Source organism: Atractosteus spatula, chromosome 15 (genome assembly GCF_055471065.1).
Source record: "Atractosteus spatula isolate fAtrSpa1 chromosome 15, fAtrSpa1.hap1, whole genome shotgun sequence".
NCBI classification, from domain to species: Eukaryota; Metazoa; Chordata; class Actinopteri; order Semionotiformes; family Lepisosteidae; genus Atractosteus; species Atractosteus spatula.
Window position 1 is genome coordinate 21560930 of NC_142720.1, and position 22237 is coordinate 21583166.

At 38.3% G+C, this 22237-nt stretch overlaps 1 protein-coding gene across 1 annotated transcript in view; it reads right to left on the bottom strand.

Annotated features, from left to right (window-relative positions):
* Positions 1-899: 899 nt before the first annotated feature.
* Positions 900-22237, bottom strand: part of rps6ka2 (ribosomal protein S6 kinase, polypeptide 2) — a 78018-nt gene continuing 56680 nt past the window's right edge. The window contains exons 9-21 of the mRNA XM_088934209.1: positions 20854-20924; positions 20377-20465; positions 18754-18818; positions 17244-17346; positions 13534-13664; positions 9037-9162; positions 8550-8639; positions 7926-8084; positions 7322-7483; positions 6888-6964; positions 5167-5284; positions 2661-2798; positions 900-2120 (exon numbers count right to left, since the gene is read on the bottom strand). Of these exons, the coding sequence (XP_088790335.1) occupies positions 1995-2120; positions 2661-2798; positions 5167-5284; positions 6888-6964; positions 7322-7483; positions 7926-8084; positions 8550-8639; positions 9037-9162; positions 13534-13664; positions 17244-17346; positions 18754-18818; positions 20377-20465; positions 20854-20924 (1455 nt within the window). The 3' untranslated portion in view covers positions 900-1994. The remainder of the gene's footprint in view (positions 2121-2660; positions 2799-5166; positions 5285-6887; positions 6965-7321; positions 7484-7925; positions 8085-8549; positions 8640-9036; positions 9163-13533; positions 13665-17243; positions 17347-18753; positions 18819-20376; positions 20466-20853; positions 20925-22237) is intronic.

A 22237-nucleotide genomic window follows, 5' to 3' on the forward strand; every position in this document is an offset into this window, starting at 1 on the left:
TAGTTCTGTCTGGTACTATCTCAAAGCATATAATTTTGTCTTGTATATCTCTACTGTTGTGCACACATTTTCAGGGATTTGACATGCATTAAGAGATTTCTACATCCTTTTCCATTCTGCGTCTTTAATCAATCACATATTGTTTCACTTCAGACAGCATCCTACGACACAATACTGAAAATGCGGCAATCTGTGTATTGTAATTGTGTTTTATCATGTGTATTCTTTTTATTTATTGTTGTCATTCTGTAAAGTGCTTTGAGAAGCCATCTTTAAAGGCGCTATATAAAATAGTTTATTATTATATATCTACAAGGACAGCTAGGACATTTTATAGAATCTCCTTGTATGAAGACACACCTAGGTATTTTCTGGTAACACTGCACATCAGCATCCTACTATGTTCATTTCTACCATTTACGTATCACATACATCCTACACAAAAAAGAATATTAATCATTATCAGTAGAGAATTCATTGGAGTAAGGAAAAAGTAGCATTTTGAAGGATAAAGGCCTAAGTGAGAGTGGGTTGAGAGTACTCTGATGTGGCCTGAGAAGGAGCCATTATCTCAAGTGGAACTGCAGTTACTGTAGGTCTGGCTCAGTCCACTTACAGTAGATAATGCATTAATAGTACTTTAAATATCTTTTTACAGTTTAGGAGGTTTTTTAATGCTATAGAATATGTGCATGTTTGCTAAATAAGAAAAACATCTAGATTCAAACAAAAATTATATAAAAATGCTTAAATTTTCCTCTTTTTATCAGTTTGGATCAAACTTTTGGAAGTTGTTGTCTTAGCAGACCAGTGGGCTGTTTGAGCCAGATGTAATGGCAAAGGCTGCACAGAGCATATGGATTGGTACTAATTATGTTGGTGTCCACTAAGCCCCTAAACTCTTTTCTTTTTTTTTGTCAGAACCATCTACTGTACTGTGAAAGCAACTGAACAAATTGCATCTTCTCATGCCCACATACAGCACACATGTGGAAGATGTGAAGTAAAAACAAAATCATAGACTCCCAGTTTTAAAACAGGTACATGTGGAAAACCGAAATACACATTGAAAATGATAAAATTGGATTTTCTCTCATTATTCCACAGACAATTAATTCCTAACGCCCCCTCTAATGTGGGTCTTGAGTTACATACAGTATTCTGAGGGCTTTATCATATCAATATAAAATCAAAAGAAAATGATGAAAAATGTTTTTACTTCCCAATGAAACACTTTTTTTTCTGGCAAAGCCATTTATATATACAGTGTATACGAAACAATATGCATTATACTTTCTGCCTGTCTTGCTTAATGGAATTGATTCACGATGTGTTCTTTTGTGCTCTTGTGCATTAGCTATAAGGAAATGTTGGCTTTTGGAATGCTATGCGACATCATTCCTATATGTGAGAGGTACAGAGGCATTGTGTAGTGTAACAATTATAAAGCTTTCTGGCCTGTTTTGAGGGCACTTGTTCATTCCCTGCTGTAAAATAATGAAGTCCTAAAAAAGCTTCGATATAAGAAAAAAAGGTTTGCTCAGCCCATACATTGTATTAGTGGTCGTCTCTGAACAGATTTGACAATCATTTAATTTTTTGCTGTAAAATGTATAGTTTGAAGCTGCCTCTTTCTGCCAGGGAGATATTAAGGTATTTGTCCTTTTTAATACCCTCTTTCCCCAGCTGTGTTACCAAGCTCAAAACTGGACAAGCTGAAGGTGTTACTGTGAGAATGGCGAAGTAAAACTAATAGAAAAAAATAGTAACTCCACTTTTACTCTGCTCTGTTTAAATGAATTTGCTGTTTCATATCACTGAAATTGGTCTGGAAATTTGGTGTTATCCAGGAATTGGTTTGAGCTGAACAGGAATTAGGGAGAGGACAGAATCCCAGGGTCACCTACAGTGTAGCAGGGCTCTGCTTTAGTCTGGCCGAGACATCCTTTGGAGTTAGGGCACTTGACACTTGATGCTGTTCTGCTCCGGGCCTGCTATAGACGCGTTGAAGTGAGTCTTTTCATTCCTCGTCTCTGGGCCAGACTGGATGACAGCACTGGTTCCAGTTTAGGGGCCTGAGGTGAGCGGTTCAAAGCCAAATACGTTGCTGCCATTGCTCCCTAAATAGAAGAAAAGAGGGAGAAATGTTTTTTTTTTAGAGTTCGTGACATTTCATTACTGCTTGCTGGTAATAGACAATAGGCACAATAGACAGCCTTAATGTAGTTCAAGTTAAAACCTTAAAAGGAACAAAGGAAGAAAAGACAGAGGAAAACGACAATGTGAACCATGAATACATGAGTACGTGTTTTTGCACTGTACAGAAGATGGCAGCACCAACTAATGTAGCTCAGTTAATATGAGATGACTCTGTATGGCTGCATGGTGATATTTAACATCTGATGGATTGGACATCCTGCAAGAATATTTCACAAGCCTGAATTTTGTCTTTGAAAGGATCTGTGTCTGCGGGTTTTATTTTCACCTCTGTTGTTGAATTTCTTGAAAACTGCAATGAAAAACACTGATCCATGAAACCCAAATGCCCGCCGTGTAGTTTGAGCGCAGCGTGCGGGGCTGTTGAACTGCTCGGAAGCTCGATTTCGTGACTGAGTGTCTTGACGGCGCAGTGAGACAGACTGAGCTGCCAGAAGTCGTACCTTCACCAGCTGGACGTCCTGTCGGATGAGCTGGCTCTGTGACAGGTAGTCCCTGTTCACTATCCAGGGATGCCGGAGTACCTGCGGGGCTGTTAGCCTCTGATGGGGGTCCACGTGCAACATTTTAGACACAATGTCCTGGGGAAACAAATAGAGTCTCAAACAAAGCTGGCATTGAAGGTGCATCTTGAGGACCATTCTAATGCACCGTGGGTCTGGATGCAGTGAAAGTCGGAGAAATGGTTTTTAACAGTAGAGAAGTTGTATTAAGCAGTCCAAAATTTTCCATTAATTTTGAAAGGGAGTGTAAGACATTTTATCACAGAATAAGTCATTAACCAAAAAGAGAGAGAGATAAGAGAGATCACTTTAATGGCCATATACAATTTCTTGTATTAGAAATTTGTCTTTGCACATACCCCAGCTTGCTCTCCATGAGACACACAGACAGAAAGAGAAGCTTGGGGTCAGAGCGCAGGGTCAGCCATTTACCCCTGGAACAGTTGGGGTTAAAGGCCTTGCTCAGGGGCCCAACGGAGTAGGATTCCTCTGCCGGCCGCAGGATATGAACCGGCAACCTTCCAGCCACAGGCGCAGATCCTGAGCCACAGAGCCGCCGCACTGCCCCCAAAAACTGAGCCTATTAAAGTGTTTTTTTGTAGGTTAAACTATGAAAATTGTGTCCTAACATCTGCTTGCTTCATGTGTTATGAATGATTTTAATTAAGGATATTTAAAGATAATTTGTTGTGCGGAGCAGATTTTGAAAACACACAAAGTGCCGAAGCAACATGATTTTGTTGACGGTAAGCCCTCAGGGAAGGTGTGCCTGTTATTGCTGAATGTCCGTTAAATCACAAATTACATTTGTCAATTCCAAAACACGTTATTATTAAAGGAAAGAAAGCATAATTTTAAAATACAAATTATTGAATCTTTTCACTACATTTTTAGCAATTGCCATCAACTCAGTCGATGAAAATTGTTTCTGTACTTTCTATCATAAATATACAAATGTTTTATTTAATATATCATACATTTATTGTGTAAAATTTGCTAAAACACAAAAAACACCCATTGTAAGCAATTGAAACTACCACTATAGAGCACCATTAATATTCCTGAATTTCACACCTATGTAGTATTTATTTTACTTTGTTTTTTGTGAATTTTGGTTGTCTGTGGGGAAAGTCCAGTATTTCTGATTTTACAAACACAATTCCCCTTTAGCAGATTTTATCCATTAAAAAAAGTCCATTAAAGCAAAATCCATTAAACCAAGGATTTACTGTATTAGGACTTCAATGTTTTTACAAGTTTTGTATTAATTTTTTTTTGCAGATCATTCAGAATGGAGCTAGTTATATTTTTATAACAAAGTACACAGTATTTTAAGGACAAATCTTCAGTCATCATATTTTTTATAATATGGGAAAAATACAATCCTTCCATTGTGAAAGCAGACAGTCTAACACCCTGCATTGAATAAAAGTCAGTTGCACTTCACAATGCAATTCTGTAGAAAAAGCAGACTTGAAAGACTTTCAGAAAATTACTAGGATAATGAAGAATGAATGAATTAATAAAACATACAGTATATTACCCAGGAGGACCACAACAAAATGAAAATAACTGCTAGTGTTTCCAGAATACTGTATACCCTAAACCTCTACACTATTGTTTCATTTCATGAGAACATTTGTCAGCCTATGAAAGCTAGTCTAAAACTACCTATTGTATGGTTAATTTGTTTCTTTTCCACTCAGTAGCAGAAAAGCTGTGCAGATTGTTTTTTTTATCTTTTTGCTAAAAGTAAGAAAATATCTATCGGATCCTGGTGTGTGGAGACAAAAATATGAACATATGATTGAGGTAGTGATTTCCTTTGCTTCTGTGAATTCAGAGAAGGGTGTCCCCCTCAAAATTCCTTGCTTACAATCCATTCTTATATGTTTTTTTAAATTCATGGGTGAAAGATGCATCCACCTGGGTGTAACAAGAAGAATGACCATGATTTTCTTTTTAATGGTAAATATTAATGATCTATTTTATATCTCTCCCAATTTGGAATAACAGGTTGATTATCAGTCTGGGTCACTGCTGCAGTCTGAACCAGCATGAGGGTAACAAAAATGTGTGCAGTTTTTCCGCAGGGCCACTGTGGAGCAATTTTGTGTTTGGCACTCAATGGGGTCCACACAGCCATCCAGCAGTGTCTTTTGACACATCCCTCACCGACAACACAGCACGCTCCCCTGTGCCTGACAGGTCTCTGGGGTTGCTGGTACACTGAATACCAGGGATAACCAATGTCCAAGAACACCCGTTCCAGGCAATACTTGACCAATTGTGTTTCACAATGGGGTGAATTTCTGTTGCTGTCAACGGACATCAAAATCCAGTTTTGAGCTCACTACATGGATGACAGTCCTGAACCTGCACTCTGGAAGAGTACCCCCACTAAGAGCCCCCTGCTATTCCTTTCATGAGAACACCTCTGAACAACCTTTGCTGCATCGGAGACGGTGTCCCAGTTTCCACCAGAAAGTGCATATTGCCCACTTCCAATGCGTGCCAAGATTTCCTCTGGAGTGTCGTCTGGTCCGTTGGCAAAGGGTGTGAAGCTGTTTCGAAAACAGACAAAAGAAGAACTGTGAGTATGAAACAGAATTGTACTGTATGTGCCTGTTACGATGAGTGCAACTTCTTCATGGAAACAGTAGATAAACTCGAGTCAGGTTTAATGGTTAAATGTTTCACAGAGGTGTAGGGACAAGGGTGTTCTGAACTGCTTTCTATTTATGGAAGTTATGAACTGAAGTTTGGGAGGGAGTAACAATGACAAATCCATCTCACACAGCTGTTCCTAATCACCATCATTACGGAAATCAGCTATACTGTATATTGAAAACCCCAAACCCCTTTCGCATTTGTCTCAAGCTTCCCTTATTACAGCAGCCACTTGGTTTATTCCTTCTGAATGGGGTTCAAGCCTCCTAATCCTATGGCCAGGAGGATCCCCATTAACCACCAATTATCTAATTTTTTTAACTAATCATCACTCTGGGCTTCTATTTAGACAACTAGAGGTCTTAATCCCTCCTCTAGGGGCAGAGTGGCTGATGAACTGTTTGGAACAGGAATTTCAGTGTTACAGATAAAGAAATGTTTTGGGATAATAGTTGAATCCCACATACATTTGGCTTCCAGAAATGTTTATCTTAGAATGATTCCCTTAAATTTCTTCAAATCTCTTAAATTGTCCTCAATGTGCTGCTACTGTATGTGAACATACTGTATCATACTTCTATGCTTATATAACTCTTGTGTCTGATTTGTCCAGGGATCACTTGTTTTTTTAAATAACGCATTTGTAAAAAATGTTGAAAGTCTTTTGATGTAGTTTAGCTTTGGAAAAACAGTAGGTTTGCTCTTCTTTTTTCCCTATTCTAAACAAGGATATTCCTTGATCTGAGTACTCCTGCTGAAAGGTAACTCCAATCTCAGGCCCTCACAAGAGCAGAGACAGATCTAGTTGATTGGTCTGACTGACATGATGTTTGTTACATTGGGAGCTTCTGCAATCCTCTGGTACCATTGCTGGGGGATCACTGGTTTGACAGTATGGAAGTCTCTTCTTCTGCTGCTGCTCAGATCTGTGTTGCTGAAGGAAGGGAGGGTGGAATTCAAGAGAATCCTGGAGCTCTGAAATCCTAGGAGACTCATTTGTTTCAGCCTCTGGTTTACATGCGGATCAACATGTCATATTTTTACAACACAAAAGTTCTTCACCCTGCTTTTAAAATCACAAAGACCAAACGCTGTGCTTCTCCTTTGGTACAGGAATGCATGAGATACGTGCATGTAATGTCACAATTTCCTAAACTGCGGAGGTGATTATCTGACGTCGGCAGGTGCAGCTGATCCGCGGAGTATCATTATTGAGGACAGTGCAGGGTTAAGGTTATATGTTGGTTTTGTTTATTATTTTTGTCACCCTTCTTTATCCCCAAGCAGAATACCTGGAGTAAAAAAATATATTTTTGAACTTTGATTATTTTTCAACCTAAACCACCACCACTAACATTGCACACTATATAGTATTTGGACATGTGTGTGTACAGTTCTGTATAACCCGTGTTTCATGTGAAAAACCAACTTTTGTTTATAACCCAGTGACAGCAGCAGCTGTTTCACGCTTTCTGTGTCTGGGTTAGGAAGGCTCACCCCGCCAGCATTGTGTAGAGTAAAATCCCCAGGCTCCATATGTCACAGGCAGCATCATATCCCTGCCGCTTGAGCACCTAAAACAGAATGAAGTATTCTCAATATCTGGAATTGAGGCATGACGTTACTGTACATCTCACACTTGATTGTGGGTAGGGTGCTAATGATGCATATTGTAAAACAAATATTTTGCATAAATATATTTATTTTCTCTCCCCTGGTGTGACATTTATAGTGCAGCTGGAAATGTTTAATAGTCATTATTTGTATTATTGTTCTGCGGTGGTGCTTTCTGGAGGATGTTTATTAAGCCCAGTTGCAGTCCCTAGTGCATGCCACCAGGGGGAGCAAGTGTGACATGCTCTGGCGATCCCCCATCACCGGTACTGCATCTCCCAGTTTTAATAGCATGGCTCTACAGTTGTTGTGCTTACCTCGGGGGCCACAAAGTTTGCTGTGTAGCAGGGCGTCATTAGCAGACCGTTTTCGGCTCGCAGCTGTTTGGCAAACCCAAAATCACAGATTCTTATAGACTCTGGGTCTCCAGTTTCATCCACGTAGAGGATGTTGCTTGGCTTTAGGTCTCGATGGACAACCTTTGAGAATACAGAAATGACAGACACTTTGTGAATACCTTTCCATCCACTCATCCATTTTCTAACTGCTTCTCCCAGTTCAGGGACGGGGGGAGCCCGAGCCTATCCTGGCAAGCAACAGGGCCAAGGCAGGGTACACCCCGGACAGGACGCCAGTCCATCGCGGGGCAGACAGACACAAACACACACACTCTCACACCAGGGCCAGTTTTCCCAGAAGCCAATGAACCTACCAGTTTGTCTTTGGACTATGGGAAGAAACCAGAGCACCGGGAGGAAACCCACTCAGACGTGTGGAGAACGCACAGTCCAAACTCCACACAGCCAGCATCTCCAGGTCCAGAATTAAGTCCAGGACCCCGGCACTGTGAGGCAGCAATGCTCACCGGTACACCACCGTGCCGCCTTGCCTATACTGGCTAGTCATATTCATCATGCTCACCCCTTGTGAGTGAAGGTACTCCACCGTCTTCGTAATGGTGCAGAGGACCGCACTGGCCTCCCTCTCCGAGAAGCACTTCTGCCGCAGGATCCTGTCCAGCAGCTCCCCTCCCCTCATCAGCTCCATCACCAGATACACGTACTTCCCGTCGTCGTAGACCTGCAGGAGAGAGCGAGACGGGGGCTTCATGGGAAGCCCAAAGCAGCGAGGAATCGTTTTCCAAAGACTTCTGGCGGACCAGAGCTCGCCTGAGGACACGGGGTTTGTTTTTGTTTTTTTTCAGTTTTTCATATTTTTTTAATGATCATTTTTATAAAAATTTTATAAAAAACAGCCATCAAAATTTAATACTAAACTGAACAAGCTCTCCTCCTGCCCACCCCAACAAAGACCCCCACTAAACAGGACAAAATAAAAACAAAACCCCCATGACTGCAAACAAGGATAACATAAGAAGACAAATCAAATATACTGGATACAGCCATCCATTTTCTAAGGGCTTCATCTAATGCACTCAGATGCTCTCAGATGCTCATCCATTCATTAATTTTCTGCACTTGTATCACAGCCTGAATCCTTATTGTATAGCATGTATGGGCAAGAAGTGACTTTTTAATTACATACATCTTTTAATGTAATGATGTTTGGATGCTGTCCGTATCGTAGGAGGATTTCAATCTCTTCTGATGGGTCTCTCTTGCTCCTGTCGATTATCTGCAAGACATGAGGCCTCATCAACAGCTCTGGTCTTGATGAAAGAGTTCACAGATTTTCCTTCAACCATCTGCTAGTGTCCGCTCACCCTCTCAGGAGTTGGGCATCAGAATTTAATAATTTTATATTTATAAAGTACAATGTCATCTTGCATGAAATTGCATAGACTCATTGGGAAGTCCTACCTCTCAAAAGTTATTTTCTCATGTTTAGTGATGTCATGCTTTGTAATGAAAATGTCATAAACATTTTCTTAACTGAATGAAAAATTGAAACTGATATATTCTTTTTCTTGCATTAACATTGAAAATTCTTAAAAAGACAAACAGTATTGCAAGAGCACTAATGATTCCATTAGAAGAAGAACTGTATTACAGCTGCACTGATGATTTCTTACTTTGACAGCATACTCCACACTGGTGATTTTGTGCACACACCGCTTGCACACAGAATATGCTCCAATGCCAATGTCTTCTTTGATTTCATACCCATCTGTAAAATGAATATTGTTCCCATGAAGCTGCTGAAAACCAGAGACAGAAAAGGAAGTGAGACAGAGCCAGGTGAAGGTACAGGGGACTGAAAGAAATATATTTTTTATCAGGAAAAGCATATTTTTTTCTTGAATATGAAAAACAAAGAAACACGTTGAAAAGATAGACGCGACATTTTGCAAGTTATCAAGCCGTGTTGATATGTGCACCGTCACCTTGAGTATTTTTTCCCATCTTGTTTTGGATTTCTGGAATGTCGGAACTCACTGCCCCTTAAGCCCATCCTTGCTCTAGAGGGGTCCTGTCTCAGGTCTTCAGTTGCCTTTGGGTAATTCTTAGTGTGTGTCAAAAGAAAGGTCTTTTAATAAATTATTATAATCTTTTCAAAAGATAAGAACATTAAGAACTTTTCTCCAAATGTAAGAGGTGAAATGCTATATCATAAAGAGTGAATAATGCAAAATCTTACTGGCATCAGCCATTTATTTTAATTAGGTTATCATGTAATTCTTGTTCCTTTTTGCAGTGGAATCAGTGCTAATTAGTACTTTGACTACAGTGAACCTTGCCTGGCAAATAGATATCTGCTCATCCCAATTTATTTTGTGTAAATCAATATTCCTTCGAAATGATTTTGTACTAAACAAATAAGCTTATTCGTCTGATATAACTCAGTCCTGGGTTTGCACTGAGAACATTCTAAATGGTACAAATGAACTTAGTACACTAGCTATAGACAAGCTGTGATATAATCCATTAACATACAGTACATACAGTACATGTATACAGTATACAAACAGCATGCACAACCACTGCAGTTTATAATGATGCAGTGACAAACACATTACAGAGATGAAATCAATATCACTATTTTGTTTTTGCTCTTATATAAAATCTTTTGTTTAGACATTTATTGAAAATGAAGATTTGAAAGAAGAAACTGGATTTATGTTTTCAGGTGTCTGTTTTTTAGATTTCTTTAAATGTGTAGAGCATGTGTGTATTTCAGAGGGGTTTCTCCCACTTCTCAAAGATAGTTTGGACTGTTCTAAACTGTGCCTTTTCCTTGACCCTGGTCCAGGACCAGAGTGGATGTCAGTCCTTCTTTTTACCCTACTCTTCCAGGTTTCTGCAACCTTCAGCAAGGCAGGTGGCCTTTTCATAATGCGTGGATTAAATACATTGGGAATTGTTTTTTTTTTAATGGATCTCCAGTTTGGAGCTTTTGACAGTTTAAGATAAGGCTATTTCTGGCAAGACTTCTGTGTGATGAACAGGGAGAAGGAGGAGCAGTAGACATGCACCTCTGGCAAACCTGCTTCTCAGAGCCACTCAACTTTTCTCAAACTGTTAGCTCAGCATTACCCGACAGATGAGCTAGCACATGGTGAAGGAGCTGCAGGTCTCTCACTCGTGTGGCTGCAGACCTGCAGGAGCTGCTATTGCAGTGAAAGCCAAGGAGACCCAAGTTGACAAGACCCTGCAGTCCCACCTGACTGTCAGATATTCCCTTTAGTTCTGTTGTACAATATATCTTCATACCACAGAGCTTTCCAAATCTGATCAACCCTTCACATGGTTTATACTGTACCTGTGCAAAACCCATGATCGTACGCAATTTGATTCAACAACTGCTCTTTTTTTGTGTGAATTCTTGGGGGTACCAATAAAAACAATTCAAATTCAAATTGTTAAGATGTTAGTCTGTCAGCTGGATGGCCTGATTTACAAGAGCAGAGTTAGCCTGGAACAACCGTGTTTGAAACTCTGCTCAGCAAATTCAGTACTGCACTTATTTGTTCATACTGAACTGAGGAGACCATAAGAATTGCTTTGATTTTTCAGTAATCTTGAACTTCAGAAAACTGTCATGCTGCACTATTAAAACTTTCAGTGTTTGAAACTCCCAGAGCTATCGTAAGCTAAACTCACATGACCTCAACTGAGAGTTCCAGTTTTCTACTACATCTAATTCAGCCCCATCTTAAAACCCCAAAAGGAAGGAAGGGAACAGAACAGCAGTAATCAAGTCTATATCCTTGACACAAACTGCAGGAGAGATTATCATACAATCTTTTCGTTTATGTCACAATATGTGGTTGATTATAATTGTACCTCCAAGCTACACATTTATTAGTGTTATTATAAAAGGAAAGGGGAAGCTGCTTTCAGTAGATGAAATGTTGTTTTTTCCTTCCTTCAAATGCAAGCAAAAATTTGTTCTTTTACAAAAAGCCATAGATGTTTGACCACATCAGTTTCAGGAGGCAATAGGCTCATTTATTGCCACTTTTAAATGACCATTTAGTTCCTGCTTGTTTGTACTTCACCTACATTCACTCACTTATTTTAAATACAGTAATTTGCCTTTCCTCCTTTGAACACAGAAAAGTTTAATTTCTATAACCTAATCCATTAAAACCTTACATTGCAATTGCAAATCAGTCCAAAGTGGTCAGTATGTCTGTCTACCAGACAAAAGAGAGAACAGCTTTAAGTGAAAGTTTTGAAAAAACCATTACAGATGCTGGTAGGTACAGGTACCAGAGATATAAAGAGCACAACTGGAGCAATTTCAACAGATAGCAGACACCGTGAAAAATAATAGCTCTTTCCGTGTTGATGAGCACAAGGAAGACCTATTTAAAACCGAAGTCATGCCAGTGCAGTCACAGACCCTAGTTATTGCTAATCCTGAACTACCACACCTAAATTCAGATAAGGACGTCTAGAACTATAGGTAGCTACAGGTCCACATCTCTCTTGTCATGCATGACCAGGTAAAGTCTGTTTTCTATTTTGGATGGAGAGAATGATGCAATGGATTCTCTCAAACACTAATTGCAAGGCCAAGTTTATTATTTCTTGGTTAGTAATATTATTGCCTCCTTTGTTTATCGTGGATGTTTCGTGTACATGTACTGTACCATGGCATAAAACAGACCGCAGAGATGTACTGTATAGTTGAATTCCTAGCTTCCTCTAATGTACAGAGGTCCTTCAAGGCTGGAAGTAGAGTTTCTCTGAGCACCTTTAAACCATCGTTTTTTCTGGAATTGACCCTTTTCATTACCGTCAGCTGTGAAGTCTTTACAGTCAAATGATGAGTCTGCTCCTGATGCGTTTGTTTAAAGATAAAGAAATGTCAATGTGTTGTGCAGGTGAGGTGTTTACAGCCATGCTTTGCTTTCAATAGATCCTTTAGTCTTTCATTTGTCCATATTGCATGTTCTTAAAATAGACATAAAATAACCATTTCTTAGCAACAGCAGGCACTCTGAACTTCTTCACAGAGACAGTAATTTGAATGTTATGCTCTTCTTACCACTGCATGATTAATTACCCCACAATCAAAAGTAGGGGAAATATTCACTGGTTTTCCTCATTCGTAAAAAGTCACGTACTTTCTAAAACATTTAGCATGTTTGTCTCTTTTGTGTTTGATAATCTTAAACATTTTTAGAATTTTGGAAAAAAGGTATGTGTAGAGTCATGGAATGTCATACGAATCAGGGAATTGGTCAGAAAAACCTTTATGTCCATCACAGTTTTCTGAATTGCTCTTTCCAAGAATCAATTTGAACACACTGAGAATATCAATGGACAGCCAGTTCTAAAATTCATTTCCTGGGTGTAAAAAGGTTCTTAATACATGTCTCCTGTAGTGTCTCCATATTCCATTTTCAGAGCTCAGTCTTACTTAGTAATTAAAGGTTATGTGTTCAGTTGTTTACAGCACTAAGGCAGACAGTGCGTGCCAGATTAAATTCACTGACATTAAAAGGCTAGTTATTACTGCCCATAGACAACCTGCATATACACTACTGTCTGCATTTTACTGTCCTGATGTGAAGCACAGTCTTTAATGTTACATCATCTGCTTTGTTCTAACACTGCATTTAATTTTACTTGTTGTGTAGCTCATGTGTGGGCTTGGACTGACAATCTAACCAACCATTCCAGTAAAACAGCCATTAAAGAGATGCTTGCCGTAAAACTGTTCCAAAGTATTTTCAAGATAATGTCCTTTAGTACGTATCTACAGTAAGTTGTCACACCAGTCAAAACCTAATTTCCATACTTAACAGAGGATAAGATTGGAAACATTCTGCTAAAGCTGTGCAAAAGTAGTGATTCTTACTTTCTGTCTGTGAGGAGGCACCCCTGGGGGAGTCAAAGGCAGTGCACTCTATTCTAAGTCTCATTGTTGGGAAGGTAGTGCAACATCAACACACACCCCCAGCTCATTTTCCTGCCTTCTGCTCTGAGGAATCATTTCCAAAGCTATTACTGTTAGAGCAGTGAACAGCCCCAGTTCAGGCACCTCGAATTCAGAGCGTGACAACTGCTTTGCAGGATATACAACAGGTAAGAAACAGCGGAAAGCTTCTTGGAGTTACCTGCACGATTGGGTTCACCGTGTTCTGCCGTGTTTCAGACTGAGCCTGCTCTTGTCCGAGGTTGGACGCAACGAAACTGAACCCTCTGAACAGCTGGTGGGCATTGGCGCTAGGCGGAACTCCTGGGGAGTCTGGAGAAAAGGAAATGGGGAGCACAAGCACCGCTTACGAACAAAATAGCAGCTGAAATTGGATGACATAATTAACACATCAGCAGTAGTGAGATCTGCTGTGATCTATGAACACTTTGCCTTGAATTGATACCGCCTTAGGTGACCCTGTATTATGTTAAATGTTCTCTATGTTACAGTAAGCAAACAGACTTTACATTCTAATCTTACAGACAATTTTGTTTATATCATAGTTACCGTAGTAGACTTGTGCTGTTTAGATATGTTTGAATGAAATAATTTAAATGAGAATACTAATTCATGGTATAAATCTCAGCTGCAGGATTACCTGAGTTATCCAGAAGTTAGCCTGTCAGATCGGAAAACCTATTCTGATGATACTGCTATTGTCATTAATAGTAACAGTTGTAACATGTTTCAGTAATACTTGTGAGAAGGGTTGCTGCTCATTTCTGTTTAGTTTTAGACATTAGTCTCTGAATGGGTAATTTTGTCATTACTAGATTTATTCCAGTTTGATGGTGCACATACGATTATCACGTCTGGATATATTTTCTTTTATATCAGTCTATGTAGTATGAATTCATCAATTGAAATACTGATACTGAAATCAGAACTTACACAAATGAATTAACCGAACATTTAGGATTAGGATTAGGATGTTCCGATTAATTTGACGGCTTGGCAAATTCCAAATGGATTCTGAAAATACATATTTCTCACTGTAGGTTTGTTACACTATTGTCTACTATACTGTATGTTGAATATTGCACCACTCACTCAGCGCATTCCAAAACTGAGATCAGTGAAAAGTTGTAAGAAAACCTGTACTACTGGTTAAACTCTCTTTATTTTCTCATTTAACATAACATAACTAGATGTATTACAACAGTCAACAGTGGTTCTTCTAAACCAAACCCTACTCTGGCCTGAAATCTACGCTCTTTCTAATACCGATTTTACAGCATTTTTCCTCTGATTAAAATTTTACCTCAGATTATTGAAGAAGATACATTTCCAATAGTGTTTTTCAGTGGATTTGATTGTTCTAAACTCATATTTTTTAGATTAAGGAACATTAAGAGTCTCACTGAAGGATTGCTCTGTCGAAACCCCAGCTAGGGTTAGGGTTAGCATTCCTACACTACTTAGACAGTTTTTACACTCAGTGCTGGATTTGGGGTCCCAAGTGAACTTAAGGAGGAGTGATTATTTGCTCCTATGTTTAACTTTTTTTCGGAGACTTTTTGGTGCTTATATTTTATATTTCACCGTTCAGTAATCGTATTCCAAAACCGAGTCAGATCAAAAGTTGTAACAGCAACTGTTCTTGTGAGTATAATGTTGTAATTACTAAAAAAAAGTCACTTTTTTTTCAAATGCAGGCTGTCAAGGTAAAATGTCCAGGGAAGGTTAGACAGAGCCCAAATCAGGTGCTTGTATCAGCAGTGATGGAAAATATAAAAAGCAATTCTCACAGGGATCTGTGGTCATCTCTTTTTTTTACACTAGTGATGATACTGTACATCTTCACATTATCAATTTACTTAAAGCCTCCACTACTCTTTCCTGCTATTATGTTAATATGTTATGTTATTAATATGGCATAGTTTGTGGGAGAGGAAATAAACTTGTCATTTGGCTTTTTATATAATTCAGAAGCTTCACATATCTGTTTACAACAACTCAGATTTAACTATACATGAATATTATTATGAACTGTTACAGTATCTAACAGATTAATTTCACCAATCATGTGTGTCTGATGTTCTATCAGGTCAATTCTATGCTATTAATATGATTAAATAATTTGTTCCCGTTTACACGTATGGTACATGAAACTTTAAAACATTTTGCATCATTAAATGTAGATGCATCATTAGCAACTGTTAGCTCAGCACAAAATGACAATATTTCCACAGAAAATCTTAAGTAATTGTTTTTGCATAAAGAAGAAAAATATTACATGCAAAAAATAGAAGAATTAAATGTCTACATTTTTTTAACAGGTGTATTGACAAAGACAACACCTCTGCGTTGAGCAACTTTTCTTCTTTGGATCTGAAACCTGACACCTAATTCTTCATTGTCCCAGTCAGTCTGCTCTTAATCCTCTCTGTGTTTCATTCAGTTTTCCCTTGTTTATTACATGGGTTTAGTCGTAATCTCAGATGACAGATGCAACAAAAATATATTCAGATAATCTTTAAAGGCTAACCATGAGTGAATGCTTAAAAAGAGACATTTCAGACTTTATTTTTTTTAAAGATTAAACATTTTTTCTCATTATTGTTTTTTTATGTGGAGCTGATCTAAATCTTCTTTTCTGCATAATTAAACATATTAGCAATTGTTTGTAAGCACAGATAGTGTCAGGAAAGCATTAGTTTGGTGTTATTTAAAGCGAACAGAAATGATATATGCTGACTTGAAAGGTTATTAACATGGTTGTTAGTAAGGACTGCCCTGTCAATATTTTCGGAATGTAGTACAACATGACAAATCATTGTGTTTGCAAAGCTGTCTAGGTCTATCTGTTTGTGGTGTTAGTACACATAAGCAATAATTCTCCCCAAATGAAAACAGTACAGCTTGCAGGCTTCAGTCAGACGGGGTAATAAAAGTAGATTATTCGTGACATCACAGAGCGCTCAGAGAGAGTGATCTTCTTCAGAGAATGATGGGAATGCTCCTGTCTGTTATTCCAATGAGACAGCTACCCACAGGGTAGGTTCCTCAGGTACACGGCTATTTTCAACTAACTCTTTAATGTTACATTACACATACAGTGTGCATAGAATTAACAGAACAATTATAGTCATAATACAAAGAAAAGCATGCCACACCATATCTGATACTGTACCATGCATGCTATTTTTGTGTTGTCTTTTTTTCACGTTTATCTCATTCTGTTTTCGTTTTAATCAGGTACTGCTATTGTTTTTCTTTTTTTCTTGGATTTTTTCTGATGAAAACACAAAGATAACCTAAGAGGTGTAAAGAAGGTAAACTTTTCCTCACAAATGACCCCCTCTTGTTTGTAACCTTCTTACAGTATGTTCCAAAGAGAGCTCTTCTGCCCTGGTGCTGCATTTGGCTTGCTCTGTCGGGACTGTTAACCCAAGAGGCACAGTATGAGCAGTATGTGTGTTGTGCTGGGGGTTGTGCTTTCATGGACCCTGAACAAAAGCATTTAATGTGATATGAGGGTCACATCTGCTCTTATGTTCCCCCTGGGAACAGTCTACATCAGACATAAAAAAGAATACATTACAGTAAAGTTGTAGTGCATTGTACAGTATCATGTTTATCATGTTTTTAATTTTGTATCAAAATGTGATAACTCCATCAAAGACAGGTTTAGTCCCGAAAGTCGCTGATGCTAGTTTTTAATTTGTCTAGCAATTCCCAATTCACAGTATCTCCTATGGAGATAGGCAGTTTAATTCCCATCTGGGCTCTCCTTGAAGTGCCTTTACTATTTTAGGGCTCATATTCAATTCCCACAAAGGGGCTGAAACAAACAAGTTCCAGAGCTTTATGTGTCAAACACTTGCTCAGCCTGCGGTAAGGACTTACCGGTCGGTGTGCGGGAGGTGAACTCGGGGTCAAAGTGGAAGGTGTCTTCAGGCCGGCCAACTGCTGGCTTGAAAGGAGGTTTGATTTCTTTCCTGTACAGTTTCTTTTTGTGTACGCATCGACGTAAAGAAAAAGAAATGCATTTTATTCTAGGTATTTGTGATTATCTACAACAGAACAGAGAACAAGTAGTAAAACAGTATTGTTTCATTAATTAATTAAGGATTTTATTTTGACACTGAGACAATGTTGCTGCATTGCTACGGCAACAAAAGTGAGTTAATTTTATTGTATTTCAGTGGTTTGCCTAGTGGACAGTAGGTTTGATCTGAGAAATATCACACTTTTTTTTTTCATCCATCCAGAGTTTAATGATAGGCTGCTCTGCGGTAAAGTAGAAATCTATTTCCGTTCAATAAAAAAAAGTTCCAAAAAAAGTCTAGAGCATACCTGTCACTGTCACTGCAAAAATATTAATGAAAATGCACTGAATTAATGTAGGAAATAGAATGAAGAAGCTGTTGGGAAGAGAAGATTATCTATATGAGATAATCATGAGGTTTCATGTGATTTGTGAATGATAAGTAAGAAAGTAATTAGTCAGTAAAATTGTTCTAAGAAATGGGCTTTATAACAAAAGTTTGGGATGATGACAAGAACCATGTTTAATCAACCTCAGCTGTCAGTAGTCTGTGATCATTCCCGACGTCATTTCCTCACACAGAAAATAAGAAATACTATAAGCCCCTTTTCTTCCTCCCATCCCTTCTCCGCCCCGTCTCCAGCTGCCCCTCGGCCGCCCCTCACTCAGGGGTCCCAGTCTCCTCGTCCTGTGGCCAGTGGGCCAAGACAAATTAAATGTGACTGGAACTCTAATAAACCTTTCAGCACATAGGTGTTTGGTGTTGCTGTTTCTACTATAATGGGCCTGTATAATGGAAATAAGGGGCATTTGTAAAATGAATGCTCTTTAATTCTCAGTGAAGTCAAATCTTATTTAAATGCACAAAGTGCTTGGGAAGGTGCACATGCAGATGGATATTGTCTTAAAAAGACTCTACAATAAATAAAGTTTCCTGTGGTTTTTGGGTTTTCATCTAGGGGCTCCGGTTTCTTCTCCCAGTCTGAAAACTGACTGGTAGTAATTGACTACTGGGAAAACTGGCCCTGGTGGGAGTGTGCGTGTGTGTTTTTGTCTGTTGGCCCTGTGATGGACTGGAGTCTCCTCCAGGGTGTACCCCACTTTTCCTGTGCCCCTGCACCAGGAGAAGTGGTTAGAAAATGGATGAGTAGATGAGTGAAGCCGTGTGAGTGTTGGAGTCTGTGTGTGCCCTGCAACCGACTGGCATCCCATCCAAGGTGTGTCCTGCCCAGCGCCCTGGTGGCCCCATGACCCTGTACTGAATTAAGTGGTTCAGAAAATGGATGGATGATATGACACAGTGAGCACTCATTAGGATCCACCAAGCCTGTTGTTCAAATCCACTCTAATAAAGCAGGAGTTACTCACATTCCAGTCTATTGTTCCAAAGAAAGGGTGCCTCTTAATTTCCTCCACTCCATCGGGTCCTGCACCTTGGGCAGAAAATGCATACTGTATGTTCATCACATTGATGGGCAAACTGGAACAATGCAATCTTTCGAGAAATATGCTGTGTTTTGCAGGTTTGCGGTTTATGCATCATTGTAATGCTTGTGTTTTTTACATTGAGGACAGGGACCTTGTTTTATCATATCATATCATACTGTAACTATTGCTAAATGGCTCTGTGGCTAAAGATCTGTGCCTGTGGCTGGAAGGTTGCCGGTTCAAATCCCGCAGCTGGCAGAGTAATCCTTCTCCGTTGGGCCCCTGAGCAAGACCCTTAACCCCAGCTGCTCCAGGGGCGCTATATAAATGGCTGGCCCTGTGCTCTGACCCCCAAGCTTCTCTTCCTGTCTGTGTGTCTCATGGAGAGCAAGTTGGGGTATGCGAAAAAGACAAATTCCTAATACAAGAAATTGTACAGTATATGGCCAATAAAGTGATCTTATCTTATGTTATCTTATACTTAGCGTCATTCGAATTGCAATCTGTTAGATACAGTACTTCTGTGTTATGAGAGAAGAATTTGGTAACATGAGTTGCTTTCATAGCCTTTTCAAAGTACTTGAACAGTGACTGATATGACGAGAGATGAACTCCAAAATCATTAATTTAATCTGTCTGGATTTTCCACTGACCTATTTTGTTAATTGTATTAAATGGTACATTTCCTGGTCCATGTTCAAAGACTCTTTTCTGTGTCCTAGTATAACACTATAGCTTCTGAAAAGATGCTTCAAAGCACAGCAACAGCTGAACAAGGGAGACAAATTAGCACTGCACCAAGACTTCTCAGATCACCACGCTGTGGGGATGAAATAGCTATTTAACACGTCACATAATAACCAAAAACTAAATCACAGAACAGAACAAAAAGCAATTGGAGAAAAATTAAATATAAAATGCAAAACATTAAAAATAAAAAAAATAAATAAAATGGAAGCATAAAATTCAATATGGTTTTCTTTCATTTTTATACATGCCAAATACTGTATATCCAACAGCATGGCTAATTAGCACTCAGTCATCTTTTCATGAGAAATTCTGCATGTTAGGTATACATTACTAACCTAATGTAGATACACTGCATGTATTAAAATTCCTTCCATTAAACCTGCTCACCGTGGGTTTTAATTTTAGAGACATGTCATCCTGATACACAATTGCATACAGACAATACATTCTGATAAAGGATGTAAGATCTGTTTGTAATTCTTGCCCTCATTTCCCTTATCCATTATATTTAATTAAACTAATGTTAAGTAAAGGTGACTAGGAGCAATGGAGCATCTTTTCACATTTCAAATAACTGATGATAATTTTCATATTCACTGCTTTTTAGAAATCAGTGCTAAAGTAATTTTTTCAGTATTTGTAGAATGATTTTTTTCTACGTTAATTATATTTTTTGGTGAGCTAAATGTAGATTTCTTGAAAAGTGCTCAAAAGTAAAATACAATATTATTAAAGGTTATGACTAAACATGATCACCTAAACATTAAATATGCTTGAATATAGATTTAAATTGCAGCATGTTTTTCTACATACCTAGTCTATTGGTGGGATTTCTTTTAAAAAGTGCTCGTAGCAAACTCTGAACTTCTGGGCTTAAAAACTGAGGCATGCCAAGCTTTGCTCTGGAAAAAAAAAAGAAAAAATATCGACATTAGATTAAAAATTAAATGAAATAATAAATGAAGAGCCAAGTATGAGTATGTACTACTACAGTGTCACCGCAAGGATCTGAATATTTATTCAAATATGGAGGGGGAAGCAGGAAATATGAATGAGCAGCATTTTTAATAAAAGGACTAAAAAGCATTTTTTGAAAACTTTTTTGCACTGAAATATACATATTTTAGACATAATGTAATTTAGGTTCTCAGTATGATACCTCTGAGATGTACTGTTGTGTACATGCACAGTAGCAGGAGCATCTGCACAATAATAGGTGCAGACAGGTATAAGTTCATTTTCTGCCTGCACAGTAGAACTAATTTTGTGTTGTACTGAAACCAGACTTACTTGAGAATTAATGCCATTGTCTCCTTTCTGTCCTTCCCTTGGAAAGGCAGTGATCCAGTCAGCATTTCAAACTGAAATTTAAAGGAAGTGTTTATAAGGTTACTTCAGATGCTTATTGAATTATGTATACTTTAATAGTTACCAATGTGTTATTACCTATATTACATACCTTCAAATAACAATATTCTTTCTTGCTTGTAAACTCCAACCTTTTAGTAGAAAACTAAACTGAAGTCTCATGATGTCCAAAAAAAAGAGTCAGAACAACCGAGTACGAGTGAAGTTCTTGGAGGTTTATGTATTGTAATTAAAAGCGAGACTTGCACTAGACTGTTTTGGATCTACAATCTTGTTATCTTTTATTTTGTTTTAGATTTTCACATACCTTAAGTATAGCTCTGCTATTAATGTAACCAAAAGGGAATATTATGGTAATGTAGAATTACATTTTAACTAGAGTCAATTTGTGTCACCTGTATCGGAATGTGTGAACATACTGTAGATGTCCAGCAAGCCTGATTGTTTGAAGATAGTCATTACCTTCTCACTGTCATTAATCGGATGTGTGCTGGGCAGCACTTGCTGTAGAAATTGCATTGTGCTACAAGCTCCCCGGCTATTCAGTCCTCAACTCCAATGAAAATGAGATTTCACTGGCTGTGCTATTTTTTTTCTGAGATTATTCTGGGGGCAGATTCAGAGTTCCTGAACAAATGTAATAGTATTTTTAGCAAAGTAAAAAGAAGGGTAATGAAATAATGTATGTAGTAACCTGCAGTGTAGTATACGTAAGTTCTTCAAAAAAAGAAAAAGATCACATGGATTTTTTTTCCCAAAGGTATCTTGTAATCAGTCAAGATAGCTTTCTAACAGAAGCAAATTGCCTTTGATTGCACACCACTGCTAGTCAGATGAAACAAATCATGTTTTCTATTCCTATGTCTGACAGATGCTGTGTACAAACCACGTGTTGTCATAATTATACAGGCACATTTTTCTGCATGCTAATATCAAAATCTGATGGGGTAAACATGAGTATATCCAATAGAAGAACAGTTTAACACCCATCTTTATAACAGCAGATGAAAAATGATACTTAATAACAGACTATTTTAAATAGCATGCAGCAAAGTGATTCATTTACATTTTTGTTGCTACTGTAGATAGTTAAGACTTGAAGTGCTTAAAAGCATAAGCACTAATAATAGGTTCACAGGCCCACAAGTTGTTCATAAACATAGTGTTTAGTGAAAACAGAAAAAACAAACTGATTATAATGTAGACTTGTTTCTAAGCGTATTTAATTACTTATATTATAGTATCATTAATTCTTTAAATGACTTTGACAAAGCGTGACATAGTGTAACTTTACACAGAATACTTA